Source organism: Pongo abelii, chromosome 20 (genome assembly GCF_028885655.2).
Source record: "Pongo abelii isolate AG06213 chromosome 20, NHGRI_mPonAbe1-v2.0_pri, whole genome shotgun sequence".
Lineage (NCBI taxonomy): Eukaryota > Metazoa > Chordata > Mammalia > Primates > Hominidae > Pongo > Pongo abelii.
Window position 1 is genome coordinate 62216983 of NC_072005.2, and position 22851 is coordinate 62239833.

Below are 22851 nucleotides of genomic sequence, written 5' to 3' on the forward strand. Positions count from 1 at the left end.
CGCGCAGACTATCGACCGAGGTATTAAGTCCCTCGGAAACGCAGTTCCTCCGTCTCCAGGCTTCTCACCCACACGGAGACAGTCGCTCTCAGACGTACCTCTCGCGGGCTCTTACTCGTGGTCCCGGTCTCTTCCTGGCCCCCGCCTCCCAGCCCAGCGCGCACACTAGACGGCACGTGTCTCTCCACGCTCTTTCTCCAGCGCCCCTTGCTCACCCGACCCCCGTGGGAGTGGCCCATTCTCTCCGCTTAGACATCTGCAGTCACTGTCACTAGCTGAACTGCGCCCTCCTGAAAGCTCTATGTTGAAACCCTACCCCCCACCCTGCGCCGACCCCGTACCCCAGAATGGGGCTGTATTTGGAGACGGCCTTTACAGAGTTAAGGTTAAAATGAGGACATTAGGGTGGGTCCTAATCCAATCTGCCTGTTATACAGAGGGGTTGCACCTTCATGTGAGGATGTAGGGAGAAGACAGCCGTCTGGGAGCCAAGGAGAGAGGCCTCGGCAGAAACTAACCCTGCAGCACCTTCATCTTGAACTTCTGGCTTCCAGAACTGCGAGAAAATACACTGACGTTCTATAGGGCTCCCAGCTGGCGGTACTTTGTTATGACAGCCCTAACATGAATGCAGCCATCCACCCTGTCTGTGGGAATGCACGCACACCCCACAGCACCCTTGCTCTGTCTCACCGCGTATCGCAAAAGCTCACGCATGTCTCTCTCCCGAGTCCCTGGAGGGTCATCCCACCTACATCTCTCTTCTTGGCGGGGACTGGCCTGCCGCCTGTGATGCTCCTGGGCCCCCTGCTCCAGCACGGCTCCCTTCCTTCTGTAATACAGACAACAGAGAGAGGAGACGGCCTGGCCCCACCTCCTCATTTCTGTTCCCTGGGAAATAAGCATCGCAAGTGATCCGTAGAATGGTAGACATCATCCACCTTCCAAGCATCTGGCTGAGTGCTGTTCTACACATGCACGTGGGAGGCACCAGGGAGCCCAGCAGAAATGAAAAGCCTGGGCAGACTCGCAGTTCTGCCACACAGTGAATGTGCTACTCAAGCCGCTCAGCCTGGGCCGCGGAGGTTGGAAGCCTCACTGGCCTGAGGTTTCTGAGTAAGCTCTGCCCCAGTCATTGACTATTAAACTTCAGAGGTCCGTGGAGGCCTCTTAGGAGTCTTCGAAGGAACTTAGCATAGATACCGCTAGCTGCTGACTGCAGGAAGATATGTTTTGTGAATGTGTCCAGGCAACTTTTTTGCCTATGGAAACAGACAAAAATGAAAACCAATGAAAAAACCTCTCAGAACGATACAGAATCCACAGTCACTACAACACATTTCCTGAAGTGGCGTGAGCCTATAATTCCAGCACTTTGGGAGGCCGAGGCGGATGGATAACTTGAGGTCAGGAGTTCGAGACCAGCCTGGCCAACATGACAAAATTCCCATCTCTACTAAAAATACAAAAATTAGTCGGGCATAGCGGCATGCACCTGTGGTCCCAGCTACTCAGGAGGCTGAGGTGGGAGAATTGCTTGAGCTCGGGAGGTGGAGGCTGCAGTGAGCTGAGACCGTGCCACTGCACTCCAGCCTGGGCAATAGAGCAAGACTTTTTCTCAGGAAAAAAAAAAAAATATCCTTGAACATTATCAGAGTCAAGTTAATAAAGGCCAAAGGTAGAGAAAATCTTGAAAGTATGGAGAAAATGACACGTCATTCATAAGGTCAGGTTCTTCAACAGTCATATTGACATTTTGGCTGGAATATTTGTTGTTGTGGGATATATATATTTAGAGACAAGGTTTTGCTCTGTCACTAAAGCTGCATTGCAGTGTTCTTGATTTTCAGTGAGTATAAAGTGTAAGACAAAATAAGTCTTAGTTCAGGTATGTTCCAGTGCCCCAAAAATTATGTGATAAATAGTACGTACCTGTTGACAATCTGGAAAAGATGAGACATTCTAAGGTGCCCTAACAATTTTAAGTCTATAACAGCTGAACAGTGAGGCCATTTTACTCAATGGTGATACAGTCTTGTCATCGCTGGCGGGCATTTAAGGTTAGACTCCACTCTTAGGAGGTGTCTCTAGATTAAAACACTGAAGATTCTTTTTTTTTTTTTTTTTTTTCCAAGATGACATCTTGCTTTGTCGCCCAGGCTGGAGTGCAGTGGTGCGATCTCAACTCACTGCAACCTGCGCCGCCTGGTTCAAGTGATTCTCCTGCCTCAGCCTCCCAAGTAACTGGGATTACAGGCGCCAGCCATCATGCCCGACTAAGTTTTGTATTTTTAATAGAGACAGGGTTTCACCATGTTGGCCAGACTGGTCTCAAACTCCTGACCTCGTGATCCGCCCACCTCGGCCTCCCAAAGTGTTGGGATAACAGGTGTGAGCCACTGCGCCCGGCCAAGAAGAGGTTTAATTGGCTCACGGTTCTACAGGCTGTACAGGGAGCAAAGTGGCTTCCGGTTTTGGGGAGGCCTCAGGAAGCTTGCAATCATGGCAGAAGGTGAGGAGGGGCAGGCAGGTCTTAACAGGGCAGGAACAGGAGCAGGATAGAGAGGAGGCAGGTGCTCCACACTTTTATTTATTATTTTTTTGCAATGGAGTTTCGATCTGTCGCCCAGGCTGGAGTGCAGTGGCATGATTTTGGCTCACTGCAACGTCTGCCTCCTGGGTTCAAGCAACTCTCTGCCTCAGTCTCCCAAGTAGCTGGGATTACAGGCATCTGCCAGCAGGCGTGGCTAATTTTTGTATTTTTGGTAGAGATGGGGTTTCACCATTTTGGCCAGGCTGGTCCTGAACTCCTGACCTCATGATCCGCCTGCCTCAGCCTCCCAAAGTTGCTGGGATTACAGGCGAGAGCCACCATGTCCGGCCCTACACACTTTCAAACAACCAGACGTGATGAGAACTCACTACACAGTACCAAGGGGGTATGGTGCTAAACCATTCATGAGAAATCACCCCATGATCCAGTCACCTCCCACCAGGTCCCTCCTCCCACACCGGGGATTCCACGTGAGATTTGCTGGGGACACAGAGCCACGCCGTATCAGTTTGCAAGCGTCATTCACATGTTTTTCAAGGGAAATAAGCCTGTCTCCATGAAATCGCATGGTGGGAGAGGCCCTTCCAGGTCTGTCTTATGCTGGATGGGAAGCCCGAGGTCTGCACAGCAGTTACAAACAAGGCCTTATTATCTGGAAGGAAAGGGAGCATAGAATGTCCATTGGTTGGGCAACAACCCAGCTTTAGTTTTTCCAGATTCTCTGCACGTGCAGCTTTACGAGACTGGAGAACTTTGATTTCTTCTTCCTCCTCCTCCTTTTCTTCTTCCTCTTCCTCTTCTTCCTCCTTTTTCCTCCTCCTTCCTTTATTCTTCTCTTTTCTTCTTCCTCTTCCTCCTCTTTCTTCCTTTATTCTTCTTTCTTCTTCCTCTTCCTCCTCTTTCTTCCTTTATTCTTTTTTCTTCTTCCTCTTCCTCCTCCTTTCTTCTTTTTCTTCTTCCTTTTTTTTTTTTTTTTTAGACCGAGTTTTGCTCTGTCGCCCAGGCTACAATGCGGTGGCGCACTGTTTTAGAAAAGGGAAAGGGCCAGGCGCGGTGGCTCATGTCTGAAATCCCAGCACTTTGGGAGGCCGAGGTGGGTGGATCACCTGAGGTCAGGAGTTCGAGACCAGCCTGGCTGACATGGCAAAACCCTGTCTCTACTAAAAATACAAAAATTAGCCGGGCACGATGGCAGATGCCTGTAATCTCAGCTCCTCAGTAGGCTAAGGTGGGAGAATCGCTTGAACCCAGAGGCAGAGGTTGCAGTGAGCCAAGATTGCAGCATTGCACGAAAGAAGGAAAAAGGAGGGAAGAAAGGAGGGAAGGGGAAGGAAAAGGAAAGAAGAAAGAGGGGAAGGGAAGGGGAAAGGGAAGGGAAGAGAGAGATTTAAAAAACAATAGTAAAGAGAGATTTAAAAAACAATAGATTTAAAAAACAATAGTAAAGAGAGAGAGATTAAAAAAAAAATAGTAAATGGGCCAGGTGCGATGGCTTGTGCCTGTAATCCCAGCACTTTGAGAGGCCAAAGTGGGAGGATAACTTGAAGCCAGGAGTACCAGACCAGCCTGGGAAACATAGCGAGACCCCATCTATACTAAAAATATTTAAATGGGCTGAGCGCGGTGGCTCAGGCCTGTAATCCCAGCACTTTGGGAGGCCAGGGCAGGCGGATCACCTCAGGTCAGGAGTTTGAGACCAGCCTGACCAACATGGCAAAACCACGTCTCTACTAAAAATACTAAAAAAAAAACCCAAAACAAAACAAAAACAAAAAAACTAGCAGGGCATGGTGGCACATGCCTGAAATCCCAGCTACTCAGGTGGCTGAGACAGGAGAATCACTTGAACCTGGGAGACGGAGGCTGCAGTGAGCCGAGATCACACCACTGCACTCCAGCCTGGGCAACAGAGTCAGACTCCCTCTCAAAAAAAAAAAAAAGTCAGGAACGGTGGTGTGCACCTGTGGTCCCAGCTACACAGGAGGCTGAGGCAGGAGCATCACTTGAGCCCAGGAGTTCAAGGCTGCAGGGAGCTATGACGGCATCACTGCCCTCCAGACTGAGCCGCAAAGCAGACCCTGACTCTAAAACGAAAGAAAGAACAAATAGCAAATGAAAATAAGTACCCAAAAACCAGTTAAATGTGAAATTGGTGTCAGGGGTATGTTCTCCATGTTGAGCCCCTTCTGTGGAATGTGACAATGTCTCTATTTCAGGTAAAGGAAAGACCAAAATAATTTTCCAAGTTGAAAAGCTAAGAGTGCTGATCTCATCACAGACGTAGCCGGCTCTTCAGTTCAGACCACCCGGAAACCCTCCCCATGTCTTTTCAGAACAATGTCCTAAGAACCACAGGGGAAGTGGCCATAAAAACCATCTTTCCTTACCAGACTGGGGTGGGGACTGGCCAATGCCATTGTCCATTCTTCTATAATGTCCCTCCCATCTTGACTGAGCATCGAATGAGGCCCACACACAAGATTCTCGCCCACATGGCCGTGGCAAACTCCTTGGTTCTTCTTTCCACTGGAATCCCCCACACAATGGTGTCTTTTGTTCTACGGAAACCCCTGTCCAGTCTTGAGTGTAAACTCATGTGTACAGGTCTTGAAGTCCTGACCTCATGATCCGCCCGCGTGGGCCTCCCAAAGTGCTGGAATTACAGGCGTGAGCCACCACTTCTGGCCTATGCCAGCATTCTTTAAAGTTGTGGGAAAAGGCCAAAAGCAAGTAGAAAATTGGGCAAAAAAGTTCATAATTGCTTAAACATATGGAAAACCTGGAAGTAAAATTAAGCAAATAAGTGCGAGCATGCTACATCAAAGATTATAGAAAATTCAGCCTCCCAAATATCCAAAGAATCCAGGAGTGTGCCAAGAGATCCAAGAGTAGGTCCACAATTTCTCATTCTCAGGAGAATCTGAGATTATATTTCAATCTAATGATAACTGATATTATATAATCCAACTTCTGCATCATCTTGCTTTTAAATTTTGTAATAAAAATTTTAGACCAGGCCAATAAGGCATCAGCAATTTACCTTAGGGAACTAGGGAATGTTTAATTATGACAATGAAGTGTTTAATATTGTATTTTGAAATATAAACTGTAGATACATTTGAATAATACTGAATTTTTAGAAAAATCTATTGGAGTGTCATATATAAAAGGATAAGTAGAGATTTGGAAATGCTTTTTTATTGGACAAAAAAATTGATCAAATCGAAATCTGGACAAACTAGAAAGTTTGGATGCTAGCAATACAATCTATAGACACATTCTAGCATCACTTCTGCATCAGAAGTATCCGGATTGTGGTGCCTGCAGATGCATGCTCCTACACACCAAGACATCCATTAAGAAAATAAAGCCATGTTTTCCAGAGCATTTAGCACTTGTTTAACATACTTGTGCTTCTAAATATCACAAGGCAGGATGGGATTTCTGAAGACAAGGGGATATAGGACCGAGGCAAAGACAATCAACACGTACACTGAATCACACTCCATAATCATGTTGCTAGAACACCAAGGGAGTACCTCTGAAATCACAGCCCTGCTGCCATGATGTGCAATTACAGGATAGAGGTGCGAGGAGAAGGGCACATTGTGGCCAAGGAAAGCCTTTGTGAGAAGACTACTTCAGGGTGTTCCCCATCAGAGGAGTACACCCCTGATCTTGTATTCCTCGTCAATCCAAGGTCCGTGTGAAATGGTCAGATGGGGAATTTTTTCTTCCACAGACATCAGGATCTTCTGAGTTTCTTCATCAAAGCCAGATTTGTGCAGCCTGGGAAAATAGAAATAAAGTTTTTTTGTTTTTGTTTTTTTTTCATTTTTACACAGTATTGCCTCTCTACATTCTGATGTCTACCTCTCCTCTCCTCTTTATTCTTTCCTGGAAATCACTGGGAGAATTGTACTGAATTTGAAAAACAAGCATGAATCTTTCCTATAGGATAGGAAGCCTCTGATTTATACCATAAAGTGAAATTTCATATAACAGCATGTATCAATTAAGATTTAATTCAAAAAAGATGAATTTAAGTTAAAAAGAAAAACACAGGATAACTTCCATTCATCTGATGTTCATATGCCCTGGCACATTTATTGCTTCTTATAATGTGCTTTAAAAAAAAAAACAACATATTATGAGCTTTTCTCAGAGGCACTAATATAATGAATTCATGTACCCATCACCAACTTCTACAATTACCAATATTCAGCCTCTTCCATTTACAACCCGCCCATTTTCTAAGAAATAATTAAAGCAGATGCTACACCCATAAATATTTCAAACGTTCTTGTCTATTTTTGCTATTTTCAGTTCCTTTCATGTCATTGTCCCCTGAACCCACCTCAACAAAGCTGGTTTTTCTAGTCATCAATAACATCAATTTGTTAAATACATTCTATCCTACTTACCCAGTTAGCATTGAATACAGTTAATTACAGTTTCTTGTTTATTTTTTCCCTTAGCTTATTGGACACCACTTCCTCCTGGCTTCTACTCCCTCAACAGCTATCGTTCTTGCTTTATACGTTGAATCTTTATCTCTTTATAACTTCTAAATGTTCTCAGCATCAGGAAAATATAAAAAATAAGTTCACAAATAATTGGTAAGACTGGAACATAGGCTTTCCTCAAAGAATATAACTAACATTTGCAATTCTCTTCTCCCCTCTCCTGTGTCCTTCCTTCTTGCCTGGTGTTCATAGTTATGTGCCTTTTTATCTCCAATTATAAAAAGAAGTTGAGGAGGATTAGCAGGTCACAAAAATTCATAGATATTTAGACACAGGGGAAGTAGGAATTTATCATCTTAAATCTTCAGAGGTAGGGAAGATGGCTAAGTTTCCTTTCAGCTACAGTGACACTATGAGAAAGTTATCCAGAAATAACTGCTCTGAACGTTTGCTACTGTGGAGCTGACATGTTTTGGATGTGGGGATGGTGGTTGAAGAGGAGGGAGACATGCTAATTATTATTTTATAATGCAGGTCTTAAGTCCCTGGCCTGTCCCTATGGGGACTGGTTCTCTGTCTCCTGTCTGAATTCATTTTTCCCTTTCTCTATTATACAGCTCCCCAGGACTCCCTTCCAGCCCTGCAGGGTACAAGGCCTGGCCCCATCTCAGGGCCTTTACGTTTTGCTGTGCCCCCTTCACTTGGGGTCCTCCCTAGACATTCGCGATATGGTTTGAATCTGTGTCCCCACCCAAATCTCATATTTAATTGTAATCCCCAGTGTTGGAGGTGGGGCCTGGTGGGAGGTGACTGGATCATGGGGGTGGATCCTTTGTGAATGGTTGAGCACCATCCCTTTGGTGCTGTTCTCATGATAGGGTTCTCACGAGATCTGGTTGTTTAAAAGTGTGTGGCATCCCCCCTGCTTCCTTTCCTCCTGCTCCCACCACCAAAGACGTGCCTATTTCTGTTTCACATTCCGCCATGATTCAAAGTTTCCTGAGGCTACCTCAGAAGCAGAAGCTGCTATGCTTCCTGTACAGCCTGCAGATGAATGAGCCAATTAAACCTCTTTCCTTTATAAGTTACCAGTCTCTGCCAGGTGTGGTGGCTCATGCCTATAATCCCAGCTCTTTGAGAGGCTGAGGCAGGTGGATCACCTGAGGTCAGGAGTTCGAGACCAGCCTGGCCAACATGGTGAAACCCCGTCTCTACTAAAAATACAAAAATTAGCTGAGCATGGTGGTGAGCGCTTGTAATCCCAACTACTTGGGAGGCTGAGGCACGAGAATTGCTTGAGCCCAGGAGGCAGGGGTTGAAGTGAGCTGAGATTGTGCCACTGCACTCCAGCCTAGGTGACAGAGCAAGACTCTCCCTCAAAAAAAAACCAAAAAACCAAAAAAACAAAAACAAAAAAACCAAAAAAAACCTTAAACAACATATTGTGAACTTTTCTCAGAGATACTAGTATAATGAATTCATGTACTCATCACCAACTTGAACAATTATCAATATTCAGCCTCTTCCATTTATACCCCACCCATTTGTTTTTTAAAAACAACTTTTAAAAATGAAAAAAATAAAATCAGAAGGAAAAATTAACTTAAAAAATTCATCCTACAGATTTCAAATAGGTACAACTCTAAAGGCAAACCTGATTCTCAGAACAACGTTAACTGCCGCTGTTTGGCGAATGTATTTCTGAATCAAGACCCCGCTCAGCCCATTCCAGAAGCCCTTCCGAAGTCTGAGCTGGGGTTGCGTATTTATGGGCAACGTAAGTAGAAGATGTTTTAGTAGAGCAGTGGTTCTCACCTGGTGCAACTCTGTCTCCGGGGAACTTCTGACAATTTCTGAAGCTCTTTTTGATTGTCACAACTGAGGGAAGTCCTACTGGCAACTCATGAGAAAGGCCGAGAATGTTGCTTGACATCTTACAATGTCAACGGTTTTTATATTTTACAATGACATTTTACAATGTCAACAGGGGCCCGGGACAGGCCCCCACCACAAACAACCCTCCAGCCTGGCATCCATCATGTCGCGGTTGAGCAAACGGCCAATGAACTAAGCTCGTTCTGAAGTCACTCACCCCAAGGGAAACAGTGTCCACTCACCCCAGCAACTGCAGGGCACAGTCCGGGTGGCTCAATGCCTCACACAGCACCACCACCGCATCAGCGTCCAAGGTAATCCAGTCGAGGTTCAGGCTCCTCAGTGTTTTGCAGGCGATGAGTGCCGCGGCGAGGTCGCCACAGCAGGCACGGGTGATCGGACACGTTTGCAGCCTGCAAAAGGGAAACACATCAGAGAATCCACTCTGGCTTTGGGTAGGCTGGAAGGCACACCATTGTTACTTGCCAATTAGACACCTCCCGGCAGGACACTCTGCTGTCTAGACCCGTGTTTCTCAGCCAGGACGATTGTGCTCCTGGGGGACGTATGTCTAGTGACATTTATCCCAACTGAAGGTGCTGCTGGCAACTTGAGGATAGTGTCCAGGGGCACAGCTAAAGATCCTATGATGCACAGGATGGCCCCCAAGGCAAATAACTCCAGTTTCAAACAGCAAGAGTACCAAGACTGAGCAAACCCTTGGGCAGCATTTTACATATCAGATCGTCCCAGAGGGACTTGCTTTTAAACTTGCCTTCCTTCCATTCTATTGACCCTCCAGCTCTTCCTATTCTTGAAAAAGATAAATTTTCCTACGATGATGATCAGTAGATACTCACCCGAGACACTCTAATTTACAGTTAGGATGCTGCAAAGCTGCACATAACTGTCTGACACCAGTGTCTCCTATTTCATTATGCCCAAGTTTCAGGGTCTTCAGTTTTTCATTGCAAATAAGAACAGCAGCAATGTCCTTACAGGAATCGGAAGTAAGGAAACAACCCATCAACCTGAGTGGGGGAAGATACACACACAAAAATATGTACACTTATGAGGTCAATCATAACGGCCCACCTTATTTTCATTTATTCATATGCCGCAAGAAATACCCAAGTACTTCTGAGATGATGAGGAGGGTGGGGACGGGAAGGAGGAGAGAAGAATGAGGGAGGAGAGGAGAGAACGGGGAGGGAGGAAGAATGAGGGGGGAGGGAGAATGAGGGAGGAGGGAAGAAGAGGGGAGGAAGCAGAGGGAGACGAGGAAGAGGAGGCAGACGAGGAAGAGGAGGGAGAGGAGTGGGAGGGGAAGGAGGAGGGAGGAGGAGACGGAGAAGGAGGAGAGAGGAGGAGACGGAGGAGGAGGAGGGAGGAGGAGGAGGGAGAAGGAGACGGAGGAGGAGGAGGGAGGAGGAGGAGGGAGGAGGAGACGGAGGAGGAGGAGGAGGAGACGGAGGAGGAGACGGAGGAGGAGGAGGGAGGAGGAGACGGAGGAGGAGGGAGGAGGAGACGGAGGAGGAGGGAGGAGGAGGAGGAGGGAGGAGGGAGGAGGAGGAGGAGGGAGGAGGAGACGGAGGAGGAGGAGGGAGGAGGAGACGGAGGAGGAGGAGGGAGGAGGAGACGGAGGAGGAGGAGGGAGGAGGAGATGGAGGAGGAGGAGGGGGGAGGAGACGGAGAAGGAGGAGGGGGGAGGAGACGGAGGAGGAGGAGGGGGGAGGAGACGGAGAAGGAGGAGGGGGGAGGAGACGGAGAAGGAGGAGGGGGGAGGAGACGGAGAAGGAGGAGGGGGGAGGAGACGGAGAAGGAGGGGGAGGAGGGAGACGGGGAAGGAGGGGGACGAGGAGGGAGACGGGGGAGGAGGGGGACGAGGAGGGAGACGGGGGAGGAGGGGGACGAGGAGGGAGACGGGGGAGGAGGGGGACGAGGAGGGAGACGGGGAGGAGGGGGACGAGGAGGGAGACGGGGGAGGAGGGAGACGGGGGAGGAGGAGGACGGGGAGGAGGGGGACGGGGAGGAGGGGGACGGGGAGGGAGACGGGGAGGAGGGGGACGAGGAGGGAGACGGGGAGGAGGGGGACGAGGAGGGAGACGGGGAGGAGGGGGACGAGGAGGGAGACGGGGAGGAGGGGGACGAGGAGGGAGACGGGGAGGAGGGGGACGAGGAGGGAGATGGGGGAGGAGGGGGACGAGGAGGGAGATGGGGGAGGAGGGGGACGAGGAGGGAGATGGGGGAGGAGGGGGACGAGGAGGGAGATGGGGGAGGAGGGGGACGAGGAGGGAGATGGGGGAGGAGGGAGACGAGGAGGCAGATGGAGAAGGAGGAGGGGGATGAGGAGGGAGATGGAGAAGGAGGAGGGGGACGAGGGGAAGGAGGAGAGGAAGGAAGGGGAGGAGAGGAAGGAAGGGAAGGAGAAGAAGAAGGAGGAGAAGGAGGAGGGGAAGGAGGAGGGGGGAGGAGGACGGGGATGGGGGAGGAGGGGGACAGGGATGGGGGAGGAGGGGGACGGGGATGGGGAGGAGGGGGACGGGGATGGGGAGGAGGGGGATGGGGATGGGGGAGGAGGAGGGGGAGGAGGAGGGGAAGGAGGAGGGGGAAGGAGGAGGGGGAAGGAGGAGGGGAAGGAGGAGGGGAAGGAGGAGGGGGACGGGGAGGGGGACGGGGAGGGGGAGGGGGAGGGGGGATGAGGAGGGGGAGGGGGGATGGGGAGGGGGGGACGGGGATGGGGAGGGTGGACGGGGAGGGGGAGGGGGGAGGGGGAGGGGGGAGGGGGAGGGGGGACGGGGAAGGGGAGGAGGGGGACAGGGAGGGGGACGGGGAGGGGGATGGGGAGGGGGGAGGGGGAGGAGGAGGAGGGGGAGGGGGAGGAGGGGAGGAGGAGGGGGAGGAGGCGGGGAGGAGGAGGGGGACGGGGGGAGGGGGGAGGAGGGGAAAAAGGAGGGGGACAGGGAGGCGGGGAAGGAGGAGGGGGACGGGGAGGAGGGGGATGGGGAGGAGGGGGATAGAATGAGGAGGGGGACGGGGAGGAGGCGGAGGGGGAGGGGGAGGAGGCGGAGGGGGAGGGGGAGGAGGCGGAGGGGGAGGGGGAGGAGGGGGAGGGGAGGGAGGGGAGGAGGGGGAGGAGGGGGAGGCGGAGGGGGAGGAGGGGGAGGCGGAAGGGGAGGAGGGGGAGGCGGAAGGGGAGGAGGGGGAGGCGGAAGGGGAGGAGGCAGAAGGGGAGGAGGGGGAGAAGAGGAGGGGGAGGAGAAGAGGAGGGGGAGGAGAAGAGGAGGGGGAGGAGAAGAGGAGGGGGAGGAGAAGAGGAGGGAGAGGAGAGGAGGGGGAGGGGAGGAGGGGGAGGGTGAGAAGGGGGAGAAGGGGGAGAAGGGGCGGGAAGGGAAGGGGGAGAAGGGGCGGGAAGGGAAGGGGGAGAAGGGGCGGGAAGGGAAGGGGGAGAAGGGGCGGGAAGGGAAGGGGGAGAAGGGGCGGGAAGGGAAGGGGGAGAAGGGGCGGGAAGGGAAGGGGGAGAAGGGGGAGAAGGGGGAGAAGGGGGAGAAGGGGCAGGAAGGGAAGGGGCGGGAGGGGGAGGAGGAGGAGGAGGAGGCAGAAGGTAAGGAGGGGGAGGAGGAGGGGGAGGGGGAGGAGGAGGAGGGGGAGGAGGGGGAGGCGGAAGAGGAAGAGGGGGAGGGGACAAGGGGGACGGGGAGAAGTGGGGAGGGGAAGAAAGGGCAGGAAGAGGGAAAGAAGGGGCAGGAAGGGGAGGGGCAAGAGGGAAAGAAGGGGGAGGGGAGGAGAAGGGGGAGGGGAGGGGAAGGGAGAGGAAGGGAGAGGGGAGGGGAAGGGAGAGGAAGGGAGAGAAGAGGGAGGGGGAGGGAGAGAAGGGGAGGGGGAGGGGAGGGGGAGGGAGAGGGGGAGGGGAGGGGAGGGAGAGGGGGAGGGGAGGGAGAGGGGGAGGGGGAGGGAGAGGGGGAGAAGGAGGGGAGGGAGAGGGGGAGGGGAGGGAGAGAAGGAGGGGAGGGGGAGAACGGGGAGGGGAGGGGGAGAACGGGGAGGTGAGGGGGAGAACGGGGAGGTGAGGGGGAGAACGGGGAGGTGAGGGGGAGAACGGGGAGGTGAGGGGGAGAACGGGGAGGGGAGGGGGAGAAGGGGGAGGGGAGGGAGAGAAGGGGGAGGGGGAGAAGGGGGAGGGGAGGGAGAGAAGGGGGAGGGGAGGGGAGGGGGAGAAGGGGGAGGGGAGGGGAGGGGGAGAAGGGGGAGGGGAGGGGAGGGGGAGAAGGGGGAGGGGAGGGGGGGAGGGGAGAAGGGGGAGGGGAGGGGGAGAAGGGGGAGGGAAGGGGGAGGGAAGGTGGAGAAGGTGGAGGGGGAGGGGAGGGATAAGAGGAGAGCAGGGGAGGGGGAAGAGGGCAGGGGAGGGGGAAGAGGGCAGGGGAGGGGGAAGAGGGCAGGGGAGGGGGAAGAGGGCAGGGGAGGGGGAAGAGGGCAGGGGAGGGGTGAGGGGAAGGGAGGGGAGGACAAGGAGGGGAGGGGAGGGGGAAGGGGGGGAAGAGGGGAGGGAAGGGGGAAGATGGGAGGGAAGGGGGAAGAGGAGTGGGAGGAGGGAAGGTAGAAAAGGGGGAGGAGGGGAGGAGGGAAGGGGGAAAAGGGGGAGGAGGGAAGGGGGAAAAGGGGGAGGAGGGAAGGGGGAAAAGGGGGAAGAGGGAAGGGGAGGGGAAAGGGGGAGGAGGGAAGGGGAGGGGAAAGGGCGAGGAGGGACGGGGAGGGGGAAAGGGGGAGGGGGAAAGGGGGAGGAGGGAGAGAGAAGGAGGAACAGGGAGGAGGGGGGAGAGGAAAGGGAGAGGAGAGAGGGAGAGGAGGAAGAGGGAGAAGGAATGACGGGGAGGAGGAATGACGGAGGAGGAGGAATGACGGGGGAAGAGGAATGATGGGGGAGGAAAGAGGAGGGGAAGGGGAGGGGAAGAGGGGGAGGGGAAGGGGAGGGGAAGAGGGGGAGGGGAAGGGGAGGGGAAGAGGGGAGGGGAAGGGGGAGGGGAAGAGGGGAGGGGAAGGGGGAGGGGAAGAGGGGAGGGGAAGGGGGAGGGGAAGAGGGGGAGGGGAAGAGGGGATGGGGAAGAGGGGATGGGGAAGAGGAAGGGGAGGGAGGAGAGGAGGGAGAGGGAGGGGAAGAGGGGGGAGGGAGGGGAAGAGGGGGGAGGGAGGGGAAGAGGGGGGAGGGAGGGGAAGGGGGAGGGAGGGGACGAGGAGGGGGGAGGGCAAGGGGGAGGGCAATGGGGAGGGGAAGAGTGGGGAGGGGAAGTGGGGGGAGGGAGGGGAAGAGGGGGGAGGGAGGGGAAGAGGGGGGAGGGAGGGGAAGAGGGGGGAGGGAGGGGAAGTGGGGAGGGGAAGAGGGGGGAGGGGGGAAGAGGGGGAGAGGGAGGGGAAGGGGGAGGGAGAAGAGGAGGGGGAGAGAGGGGAAGTGGAGGGGGGGAGGGGAAGTGGAGGGGGACAGAGGGGAAGTAGAGGGGGGTGGGAGGGGAAGTGGAGGGGGAGAGAGGGGAAGTAGAGGGGGGTGGGACGGGAAGTACAGGGGGTGAGAGGGGAAGTGGAGGGGGGAGGGAGGAGGAGTGGGGGTGGGAGGAGGAGGGCGAGGGAGGGGGGAAGGGGGAGGGGGGAGGGGGGAGGGAGGGGGAAGGGGGAAGGGGAGAGGGGAGGGAGGGGGAAGGGGGAAGGGGGAGAGGGGAGGGAGGGGGAAGGGGGAAGGGGGAGGGAGGGGGAAGGGGGGAGGGGGAGGGAGGGGGAAGGGGGGAGGGGAGGGAGGGGAAGGGGAAGGGGGGAGGGGGGAGGGGGAAGGGGGAAGGGGGAAGGGGGAGGGAGAGGGAAGGGGGGAGGGGGGAGGGGGAAGGGGGAAGGGGAGGGAGGAGGGGGAAGGGGGAAGGGGGAAGGGGAGGGGAAGGGGGAAGGAGGGGGGAGGGAGGGGGGAGGGAGGGGGAAGGGGGAGGGGAGGGAGGGGGAAGGGGGGAGGGAGGGGGAAGGGGGAAGGAGGAGGGAGGGGGAAGGGGGAGGAGGGAGGGGGAGGGAGGGGGAGGGAGGGGGAGGAAGACGGGAGGGAGGAGGAAGGGGGGAGGAAGGAGGAAGAGGGAGCAAGGGGGGGGAGGGAGGGAGGAGGGGGGGAGGGAGGGAGGAGGGGGGGAGGGAGGAGAGGGAGGGAGGAGGGGAAGGGGGGAGAAGGAGGAAGAGAGATGGCAGGAGAGAGGAGGAGGGAAGACAAAGGAGGTGGAAGCAGCAATGATTTCCCAGTTCCTCCACCTTCCCTACTCTGCTCCAACACTTTGGGGTCCCTGCAATTCTTCTTCCCTGCCTGGCTCTCTTTTCTCTGTGACCTGTCCTCATTATTCTCCCTGGTTGAAATGCTCCTGCTGCAATTATCAGCATAGCTACCTCCTCCCCACCTTCAAATCCCTGTGCAAATGTCACCTTTTCGGTGAGCCCTCCCCTGACTATTTTGTATATCATGTGTCCAATCCCTCTCCAGGGCCCAAGCTGGTGATTCCTCATAGTACTTATTACCCCCTAATACAGATAGACAGAAAGATGGTAGATAGAGGACAGAGTATAGGGGACAGATGGATAGTTAATAGATGACAAATGACAGATGACATATAGATACATGATATAGATAGATGTGTGGATAGGCATGTATCTATCCACATTTATACACATATATGTATATGTCTGATGTGTGTACTTGTGTGTTGGTGGCTTTCAGGTAGGCAAGATTTTTGCCCACCAGAGGACATTGGTAGTGTCTGGAGACATTTTTGGTTTACCACGCCAGGAGAGAAAGTGCTACTGGCACCTTCTCTCCCTCCTCCCCTCCTCCTCCTCTCCCTCCTCCCCTCCTCCTCCTCTCCCTCCTCCCCTCCTCCTCCTCTCCCTCCTCCCCTCTCCCTCTTCCTCCCCTCCTCCTCCTCTCCCTCCTCCCCTCTCCCTCTTCCTCCCCTCCTCCTCCTCTCCCTCCTCCCCTCTCCCTCTTCCTCCCCTCCTCCTCCTCTCCCCTCTCCCTCCCCACCTCTCCCCTCTCCCTCCCCACCTCTTCCCCCCCTCCTCTCCACCTCTTCCCCCTCCTCTCCACCTCTTTCTCCCTCCTCCCCCCTTCCCCCCTCCTCCCCCCTCCTTCCCCTCTTCCCCCCTCGTCCCTTACCTCTTTCAGCCTCTCTTCCCCTCCTGCCCCGACTTCCATCCCCTCTTCCCCTCTCCTCCTCTCCCATCCTCCCCCATTCACCTGTCCTCCCCTCTCCTCCCTCGTTCTTCTCTGCTCCTCTAGTGGCTGGGAAGCAGGGAAGCTGCTCAACACCCTAGGAAGCATGGGACAGCAGCCCCAACAATACAGAATGAATTGGGCTAAAATGCCCCCATGTCAATACTGAGAATCCAGAATGCAGACACACATCCTTGCAGCCTCACGCGTGCATGTGTGTGTATCTGACACTCCATCAGATGGGAGTCCATGGAAACAGGGATGTTAGAGTGCTCTATTGACCAACTTATCCACCCAGAAGCGTCTTCAGTTCCTAGCAGAGGGAATGAATGAGTCTCGCGCTCTGACTGTCATTTATCGAGAGTGTATGACAAGCCAGGCATTGATCATAGTCCTTCATGTGTATGATTCCAACTGGCCATCTCGATTCTTTGAGGAAGAGGCTGTAGCTATCCTCACATTACCTGGGGAGAGGTGAGTCACCTGCACAAGCTCGGGCAGTCAGGGCCACTTGGGACTCCATCCAGGCCTTTCTAGGGCTGGAGACCCAACTCCAGAGTCCCCTGCTGTGTCTTGACAACTCCTTCCCACTGAAGGTTCCCAGAACCAGGTGGGGTAAATGTATAGCCTCATCTGGATTTTTTTTCAGAAGACACCATTCTCTTCCTGTCTCAGTCTATTTGGGCTGGTATAACAAAATGCCATAGACGGAAACGGGTCCCTTATAGACAACAGAAATACATTTCTCACAGTTCTGGAGCCGGGAAGTCCAAGATCAAGATGCCAACAAATTCAGTGTCTGGCGAGGGCTACGTTCTGCGTTGGAAGTGGCATTTTCTCACGGTGTCCACAGATGGTAGAAGGGGCAGAAGAGTCTCTGGGGCCTCTTTTATAGGTGTGAGAGGCTCCACCCTGATAACCTCATCACCTCGCAGAGGCTCCACCTCCTAGTACCATCAGCCTGGGGGTGAGGACCCAACATACGAATTTTGGGAGGACATATACATTCAGATGCTAGCATATCCCTTTCCTATGTCTTTCCTAGAGCCACAGTATCCAAAAAAAGAAACCCCAACATTGAAGCAAATCATGGCCGGTCCTACCACAGCTCCTGTATGCTGCAGCCTGGGTGCTTCAGCGCTCCACACAGAGATGCCACTCCATTATCTTCCAGGGCATTTGAGCCCAGATCGAGGAGGGACAGGGACTTACTGCACAAGAGGACTTGGGAAATGGAGTCACAGGAGACAGAGGTGAGACAGCAATACATCAACCTGCAAAGAACACACCGTCTCCCAGCCTGCTGAACAGCAGTACATCATCCTGCAGAGAAACACACCATCTCCCAGCCCACTGAAGCTTCCTATGGTAATGTTACCATATTTTCTTTGTCCCAGGCAAAACCTTTCCAGATGTTCCTTGAACTCTGCTGTCACTCAAGAAAATAAGGAGCTGGGTGCGGTGCCTCATGCCTGTCATCCCAGCACTTTGGGAGGCTGAGGCGGGTGGATCACCTGAGATAAGGAGTTTGAGACCAGCATGACCCACCTGGTGAAACCCCATCTCTACTAACAATACAAAATTAGCCAGGCGTGGTGACACACACCTGTAATCCCAGCTACTCAGGAGGCTGAGGCAGGAGAATCACTTGAACCCGGGAGGTGCAGGTTGCAGTGAGCTGAGATTGTGCCACTGCACTTCAGCCTGGGCAACAAGAGCGAAACTCCGTCTCAAAAAAAAGAAAAGAAGGGGATTAAAACTTGTAACACCTACAGATGTACAGAAGGACGAATGTGGAATACAGTGTCCCAACAAACAATCTCAGATTCCAGTTCCAAGTCAGATCAACACCAGCTAAAAGACCTAGGGCAAAAGTCACCCATTCTTTGCAACGGAGTATACATATGGCTTAACGGAATGCACTGGACGATATCCCATGTAGAATAATTTTTGTTTGTTTTGTTGTTTAATATACATATTTAAGGTTTTGTTAAAAGAATAGATTTTAAGTGCTCTAGTCACAAAAAAATAAAATGCTTCAACGATGTCAGATAATGAGTATGTTAGTTTCCTTGATGACGGTCAACATTTTACTATGGATGTGTATATCAAATACTTTTTGTTTTAAAAATTATTTAATCACAATGTACTGTATGCTTCGCTGAGAGTTGATTTTAAATGTTCTCACATCCTCCAAAATGATAACTCTGTTAATTAGCTTGATTATAGTAATCATTTTACAGTGTATGCATATATCAGAACATCACATTTTATGGCTTAAATATATGCAATTTTAAAATTTTTAAATCTTTTTCTTTTTTTCTTTTTTTTTTTTGAGATAGAGTCTTGCTCTGTCTCCCAGGCTGGAGTGCAGTGGCACAATCTCGGCTCACTGCAACCTCCGCCTCCTGGGTTCAAGTGATTCTCCTGCCTCAGCCTCCCGAGTAGCTGGGAGTATGGGCATGCGCCACCACACCCAGCTAATTTTTGTATTTTTAGTACAGATGGAGTTTCCCCATGTTGGCCAGGCTGGTCTCGAACTCCTGAGCTCAGGTGATCCTCCCGCCTCGGCTTCCCAAAGTGCTGGGATTACAGGCATGAGCCACCGCGCGCAGCCAGCTCCATTTTACTGATGAGCAACTGAGGCGTGGAAAAGGAACTCAGGTCTAGCTACGGATTCCACATTCTGCTGCACCCCTCAGTGAGCACTGCCTTGCTTTGATAATGGGTGGATCCAGGTGCACGCTTCGGAAATCTCCTCCGAACGTGCTTCCCGCAGACCAACTTACATCAGCCTCTCCGTGCTTCCCGCAGACCAACTTACATCAGCCTCTCCAGGGCACAGTGTGGGTGCTTCAGGGCTTCACACAGCAATGTCATTCCTTCGTCCCTCAAGGGATTTTCTACCAAGGAGAGGTGTTTCAGCTTGCTGTTGCAGGCCAGGACAAAGGCGATGTCTTCACAAGCTTCACTGGAGATGTCACACTTTCCCAGTCTACATGTGAAACACACACCATGAGATGGACCAAAGCTTTCAATCGCTCATGAAACATTAGCCACAGACCAAATGACACCTCTGATTCTAGTCTTGCACCTGCTGATCCATTATCTACACTACAGACTTTTTTTTTTTTTTTTTTTTTGAGAAGGAATCTCACTCTGTTGCCCAGGCAGGAGTGCAGTGGTGTGATCTCAGCTCACTGCAACCTCCACCTCCCGGGTTCAAATGATTCTCCTGCCTCAGCCTCCCAAGTAGCTGAGATTACAGGCGCCCACCATCATGCCCGGCTCATTTGTATTTTTAGTAGAGATGGGGGTTTCACCATGTTGGCCAGGCTGGTCTCGAACTCCTGACCTCAAGAGATCTGCCCACCCTGGCCTCCCAAAGTGCTGGGATTACAGGGATGAGCCACCGCACCCGGCCACATTACAAACTTTTAAGAAGTGCAAACGTAATGGCATGACTCCCTCATTAATCCCGTGGGTTTGCACTGAAGTTAGGAAAAACATCAATCCCATTACTGGGTATATACCCAAAGGACTATAAGTCATGCTGCTATAAAGACACATGCACACGTATGTTTATTGCGGCATTATTCACAATAGCAAAGACTTTGAACCAACCCAAATGTCTAACAATGATAGACTGGATTAAGAAAATGTGGCACATATACACCATGGAATACTATGCAGCCATAAAAAATGATGAGTTCATGTCCTTTGTAGGGACATGGATGAAATTGGAAATCATCATTCTCAGTAAACTATCGCAAGAACAAAAAACCAAACACCACATATTCTCACTCATAGGTGGGAATTGAACAATGAGAACACGTGGACACAGGAAGGGGAACATCACACTTCGGGGACTGTTGTGGGGTGGGGGGAGGGGGGAGGGATAGCATTGGGAGATATACCTAATGCTAGATGACGAGTTAGTGGGTGCAGCGCACCAGCATGGGACATGTATACATATGTAACTAACCTGCACATTGCGCACATGTACCATAAAACCTAAAGTATAATAATAATAATAATAAAAAAAAAAGAAAAACATCTAACCCCACGCTTCTCACCTCCTGGGGAGATTTGCCCTAAGGGAGACATGTGGAAATGTCTGCGTATATTATTGGTTGTCACAACGGAGGCAGCCAGAAATGCTGCTCAACATCCTTCAGTGAACAGGACAGACCCTGCAACGAAGGAGTATCCAGAACTCGATAAATCTGACTCTCTGTCAATAGCACTACAAGAAATAGGAAAAACCAAACTGTTTTTTTTCCTACTTTCACACACTCAGTGCAACACGCTTCTGTGACCGGAGACGGGAGGGCAGCTCTTCTGCAGCCACTAAGTGGGTGTCCTAAAACTTAACCCAATCCTGACACTTCCTAGAGGGGCTAGACACAGAGTTGATCATCGATTATGCCTGTGTGATGAAGCCTCCATAAAAATCCTAAAAGAATGTAGTTCGGAGAGCGTCCAGGTTGGCAAACACATCCACACGCCACGCCCCAGCTCCACAGGGACAGATGCTCCTGCACTCGTGTGGGGAAAAGAAAGAGAGATCAGATTGTTACTGTGTCTATGTAGAAAAGGAAGACATAAGAAACTCCACTTTGATCTGTACTAAGAAAAACCGTTCTATTTTGAGATGCTGTTAATCCATAACTTTAGCCCCAACCCTGTGCTCACAGAAACATGTGCTGTATTGAATCAAGGTTTAATGGATTTAGGGCTGTGCAGGATGTGCCTTGTTAACAATATGTTTGCAGGCAGTATGCCTGGTAAAAGTCATCGCCATTCTCCATTCTCGATTAACCAGGGACACAATGCACTGTGGAAAGCTGCAGGGACCTCTGCCTGAGAAAGCCTGGGTATTGTCCAAGGTTTCCCCCCACTGAGACAGCCTGAGAAATGGCCTCGTGGGAAAGGAAAGACTTTACCATCCCCCAGCCTGACACCCGTAAAGGGTCTGTGCTGAGGAGGAGGAGTGAAAGAGGGAGGCCTCTTTGCAGTTGAGATAAGAGGAAGGCTTCTGTCTCCTGCTTGTCCCTGGGAATGGAATGTCTGGGTGTAAAGCCAACCATTCCCATTTGTTCTATTCTGAGATAGGAGAAAACCGCCCTGTGGCTGGAGGCGAGATATGCTGGCAGCAATACTGGTCTGTTACTCTGCTACACTGAGATGTTTGTGTAAAGTGAAACATAAATCTAGTCTACCTGCACATCCAGGCACAGTACCTTTCCTTGAACTTATTCATGATACAGATTTCTTTGCTCATGTGTTTCCCTGCTGACCTTCTCCCCACTTATTGCCCAGCCACATTCCCCTCGCCAAGATAGTAAAAATAGTGATCAATAAATACTGAGGGAACTCAGAGACCAGCGCCAGTGCGGGTCCTCGCACGTTGAGCGCCTGTCCCCTGGGCCCACTGTTCTTCCTTTATACTTTGTCTCTGTGTCTTGTTTCTTTTCTGAGTCTCTCATCTCCACCTGACTAGAAATACCCACAGGTGTGGAGGGGCAGGCCCCCTTCACACTCAGGACCCTTCCAGATCTCATCCTGTGTGTCCCTCTATCTGGCTGCACATCTGTATTTTTCAGATCATTTATTAAATTGAGAGTCAGATCCCAGCTGCACATCTGTATCTTTCAGATCATTTATTAAATTAGGTGACAGTCAGATCCCACACGGTAGGAGCTCAGTCCCACAAGACCACCCTTGACTTCAGATGCCAGTTGCAAGCGCTGGGTTGCTCTGCCTGTGTCTGACCAACCGGCTATACATGGGGGTTCCCCTGATCCCTTCCTTGGGTTAGACTGATTTGCTAGAGTGGATCACAGACCTCAGGAAAACAATTACATTTCATAAATGATTGCTTGAGCGCAGGAGGCAGAGGTTGCACTGAGCTGAGATCCCACCTCAGCCTCCCAACTAGCTGGGAGTACAGATGCCTGCCACCACAACCAGCTAATTTTTGTATTTTTAGTAGAGATGGGGTTTCACCATGTTGGTCAGGGTGATCTCGAACTCCTGAGCTCAAGTGATCTGCCCGCCTCGGCCTCCCAGAGTGCTGGGATGACAGGTGTGAGCCACCGTGCCCGGCCCGGCCCCTGGCTGCCTTCAGATCTCTCTTCACCCTGCTCAGAGCGCAATGCCATGCCCGGCCACTGGCTGCCTTCAGATCTCTCTTCTCCATCCTGCTCAAAGGGCAATGCATACGCAAGTGTTCATGCATGGATTGTTTGCTCCCCATTGTGATAATTTTTTAAAAGCTCCTCAGTCTTTTGACTTTTTATTCCTTATTGCATGCCTGTATCTAATTATCTTCTGTGCCGCATAGAAAGCTCCTCATTCTTCAAGCGTCTTGATTGAAAGTGTGATGGGGATCTCTCCTCTCAGACCAAGAGGAAATGAGAGAGAAGATGGAGCAGAAACCATATTTAAAGACAGAGATCATGGTAACGCGTTCTCAGAAGCCTGTGCAAACATTCATCCACAAATGCAGGAAGCTCAGTGAATTTTTAAGCGGGATAAACACAAAGAAATACCAAAACCACACACAATGGGGGTGGGGGTGGGGGAACCTTAAAGTTAGCTGGAGAGGAGACAAGACACATTAAGCACATTGCCTATAATGGGATGAAATATACTGATGGCTAAATTTAGAAAAAGCATGGAAGCCAGAATGGAATGGAATTACATTTTTGACATGTAAAAGAACA

At 52.0% G+C, this 22851-nt stretch overlaps 1 protein-coding gene and 2 pseudogenes across 1 annotated transcript in view; 1 reads left to right on the forward strand and 2 right to left on the reverse strand.

The window, feature by feature from the left end:
- On the forward strand, window positions 4876–5157 carry PONPYGV1R-PS1925 (vomeronasal 1 receptor ponPygV1R-ps1925 pseudogene; annotated as a pseudogene).
- NLRP9 (NLR family pyrin domain containing 9) overlaps window positions 5737–22851 on the reverse strand; it is a 35577-nt gene continuing 18462 nt past the window's right edge. The window contains exons 5-9 of the mRNA XM_024236969.3: window positions 18948–19118; window positions 17227–17397; window positions 9756–9926; window positions 9138–9308; window positions 5737–6343 (exon numbers count right to left, since the gene is read on the reverse strand). Coding sequence (XP_024092737.3) covers window positions 6211–6343; window positions 9138–9308; window positions 9756–9926; window positions 17227–17397; window positions 18948–19118 — 817 coding nt within the window. The 3' untranslated portion in view covers window positions 5737–6210. The remainder of the gene's footprint in view (window positions 6344–9137; window positions 9309–9755; window positions 9927–17226; window positions 17398–18947; window positions 19119–22851) is intronic.
- LOC134760752 (basic proline-rich protein-like) lies at window positions 10890–14956 on the reverse strand (annotated as a pseudogene).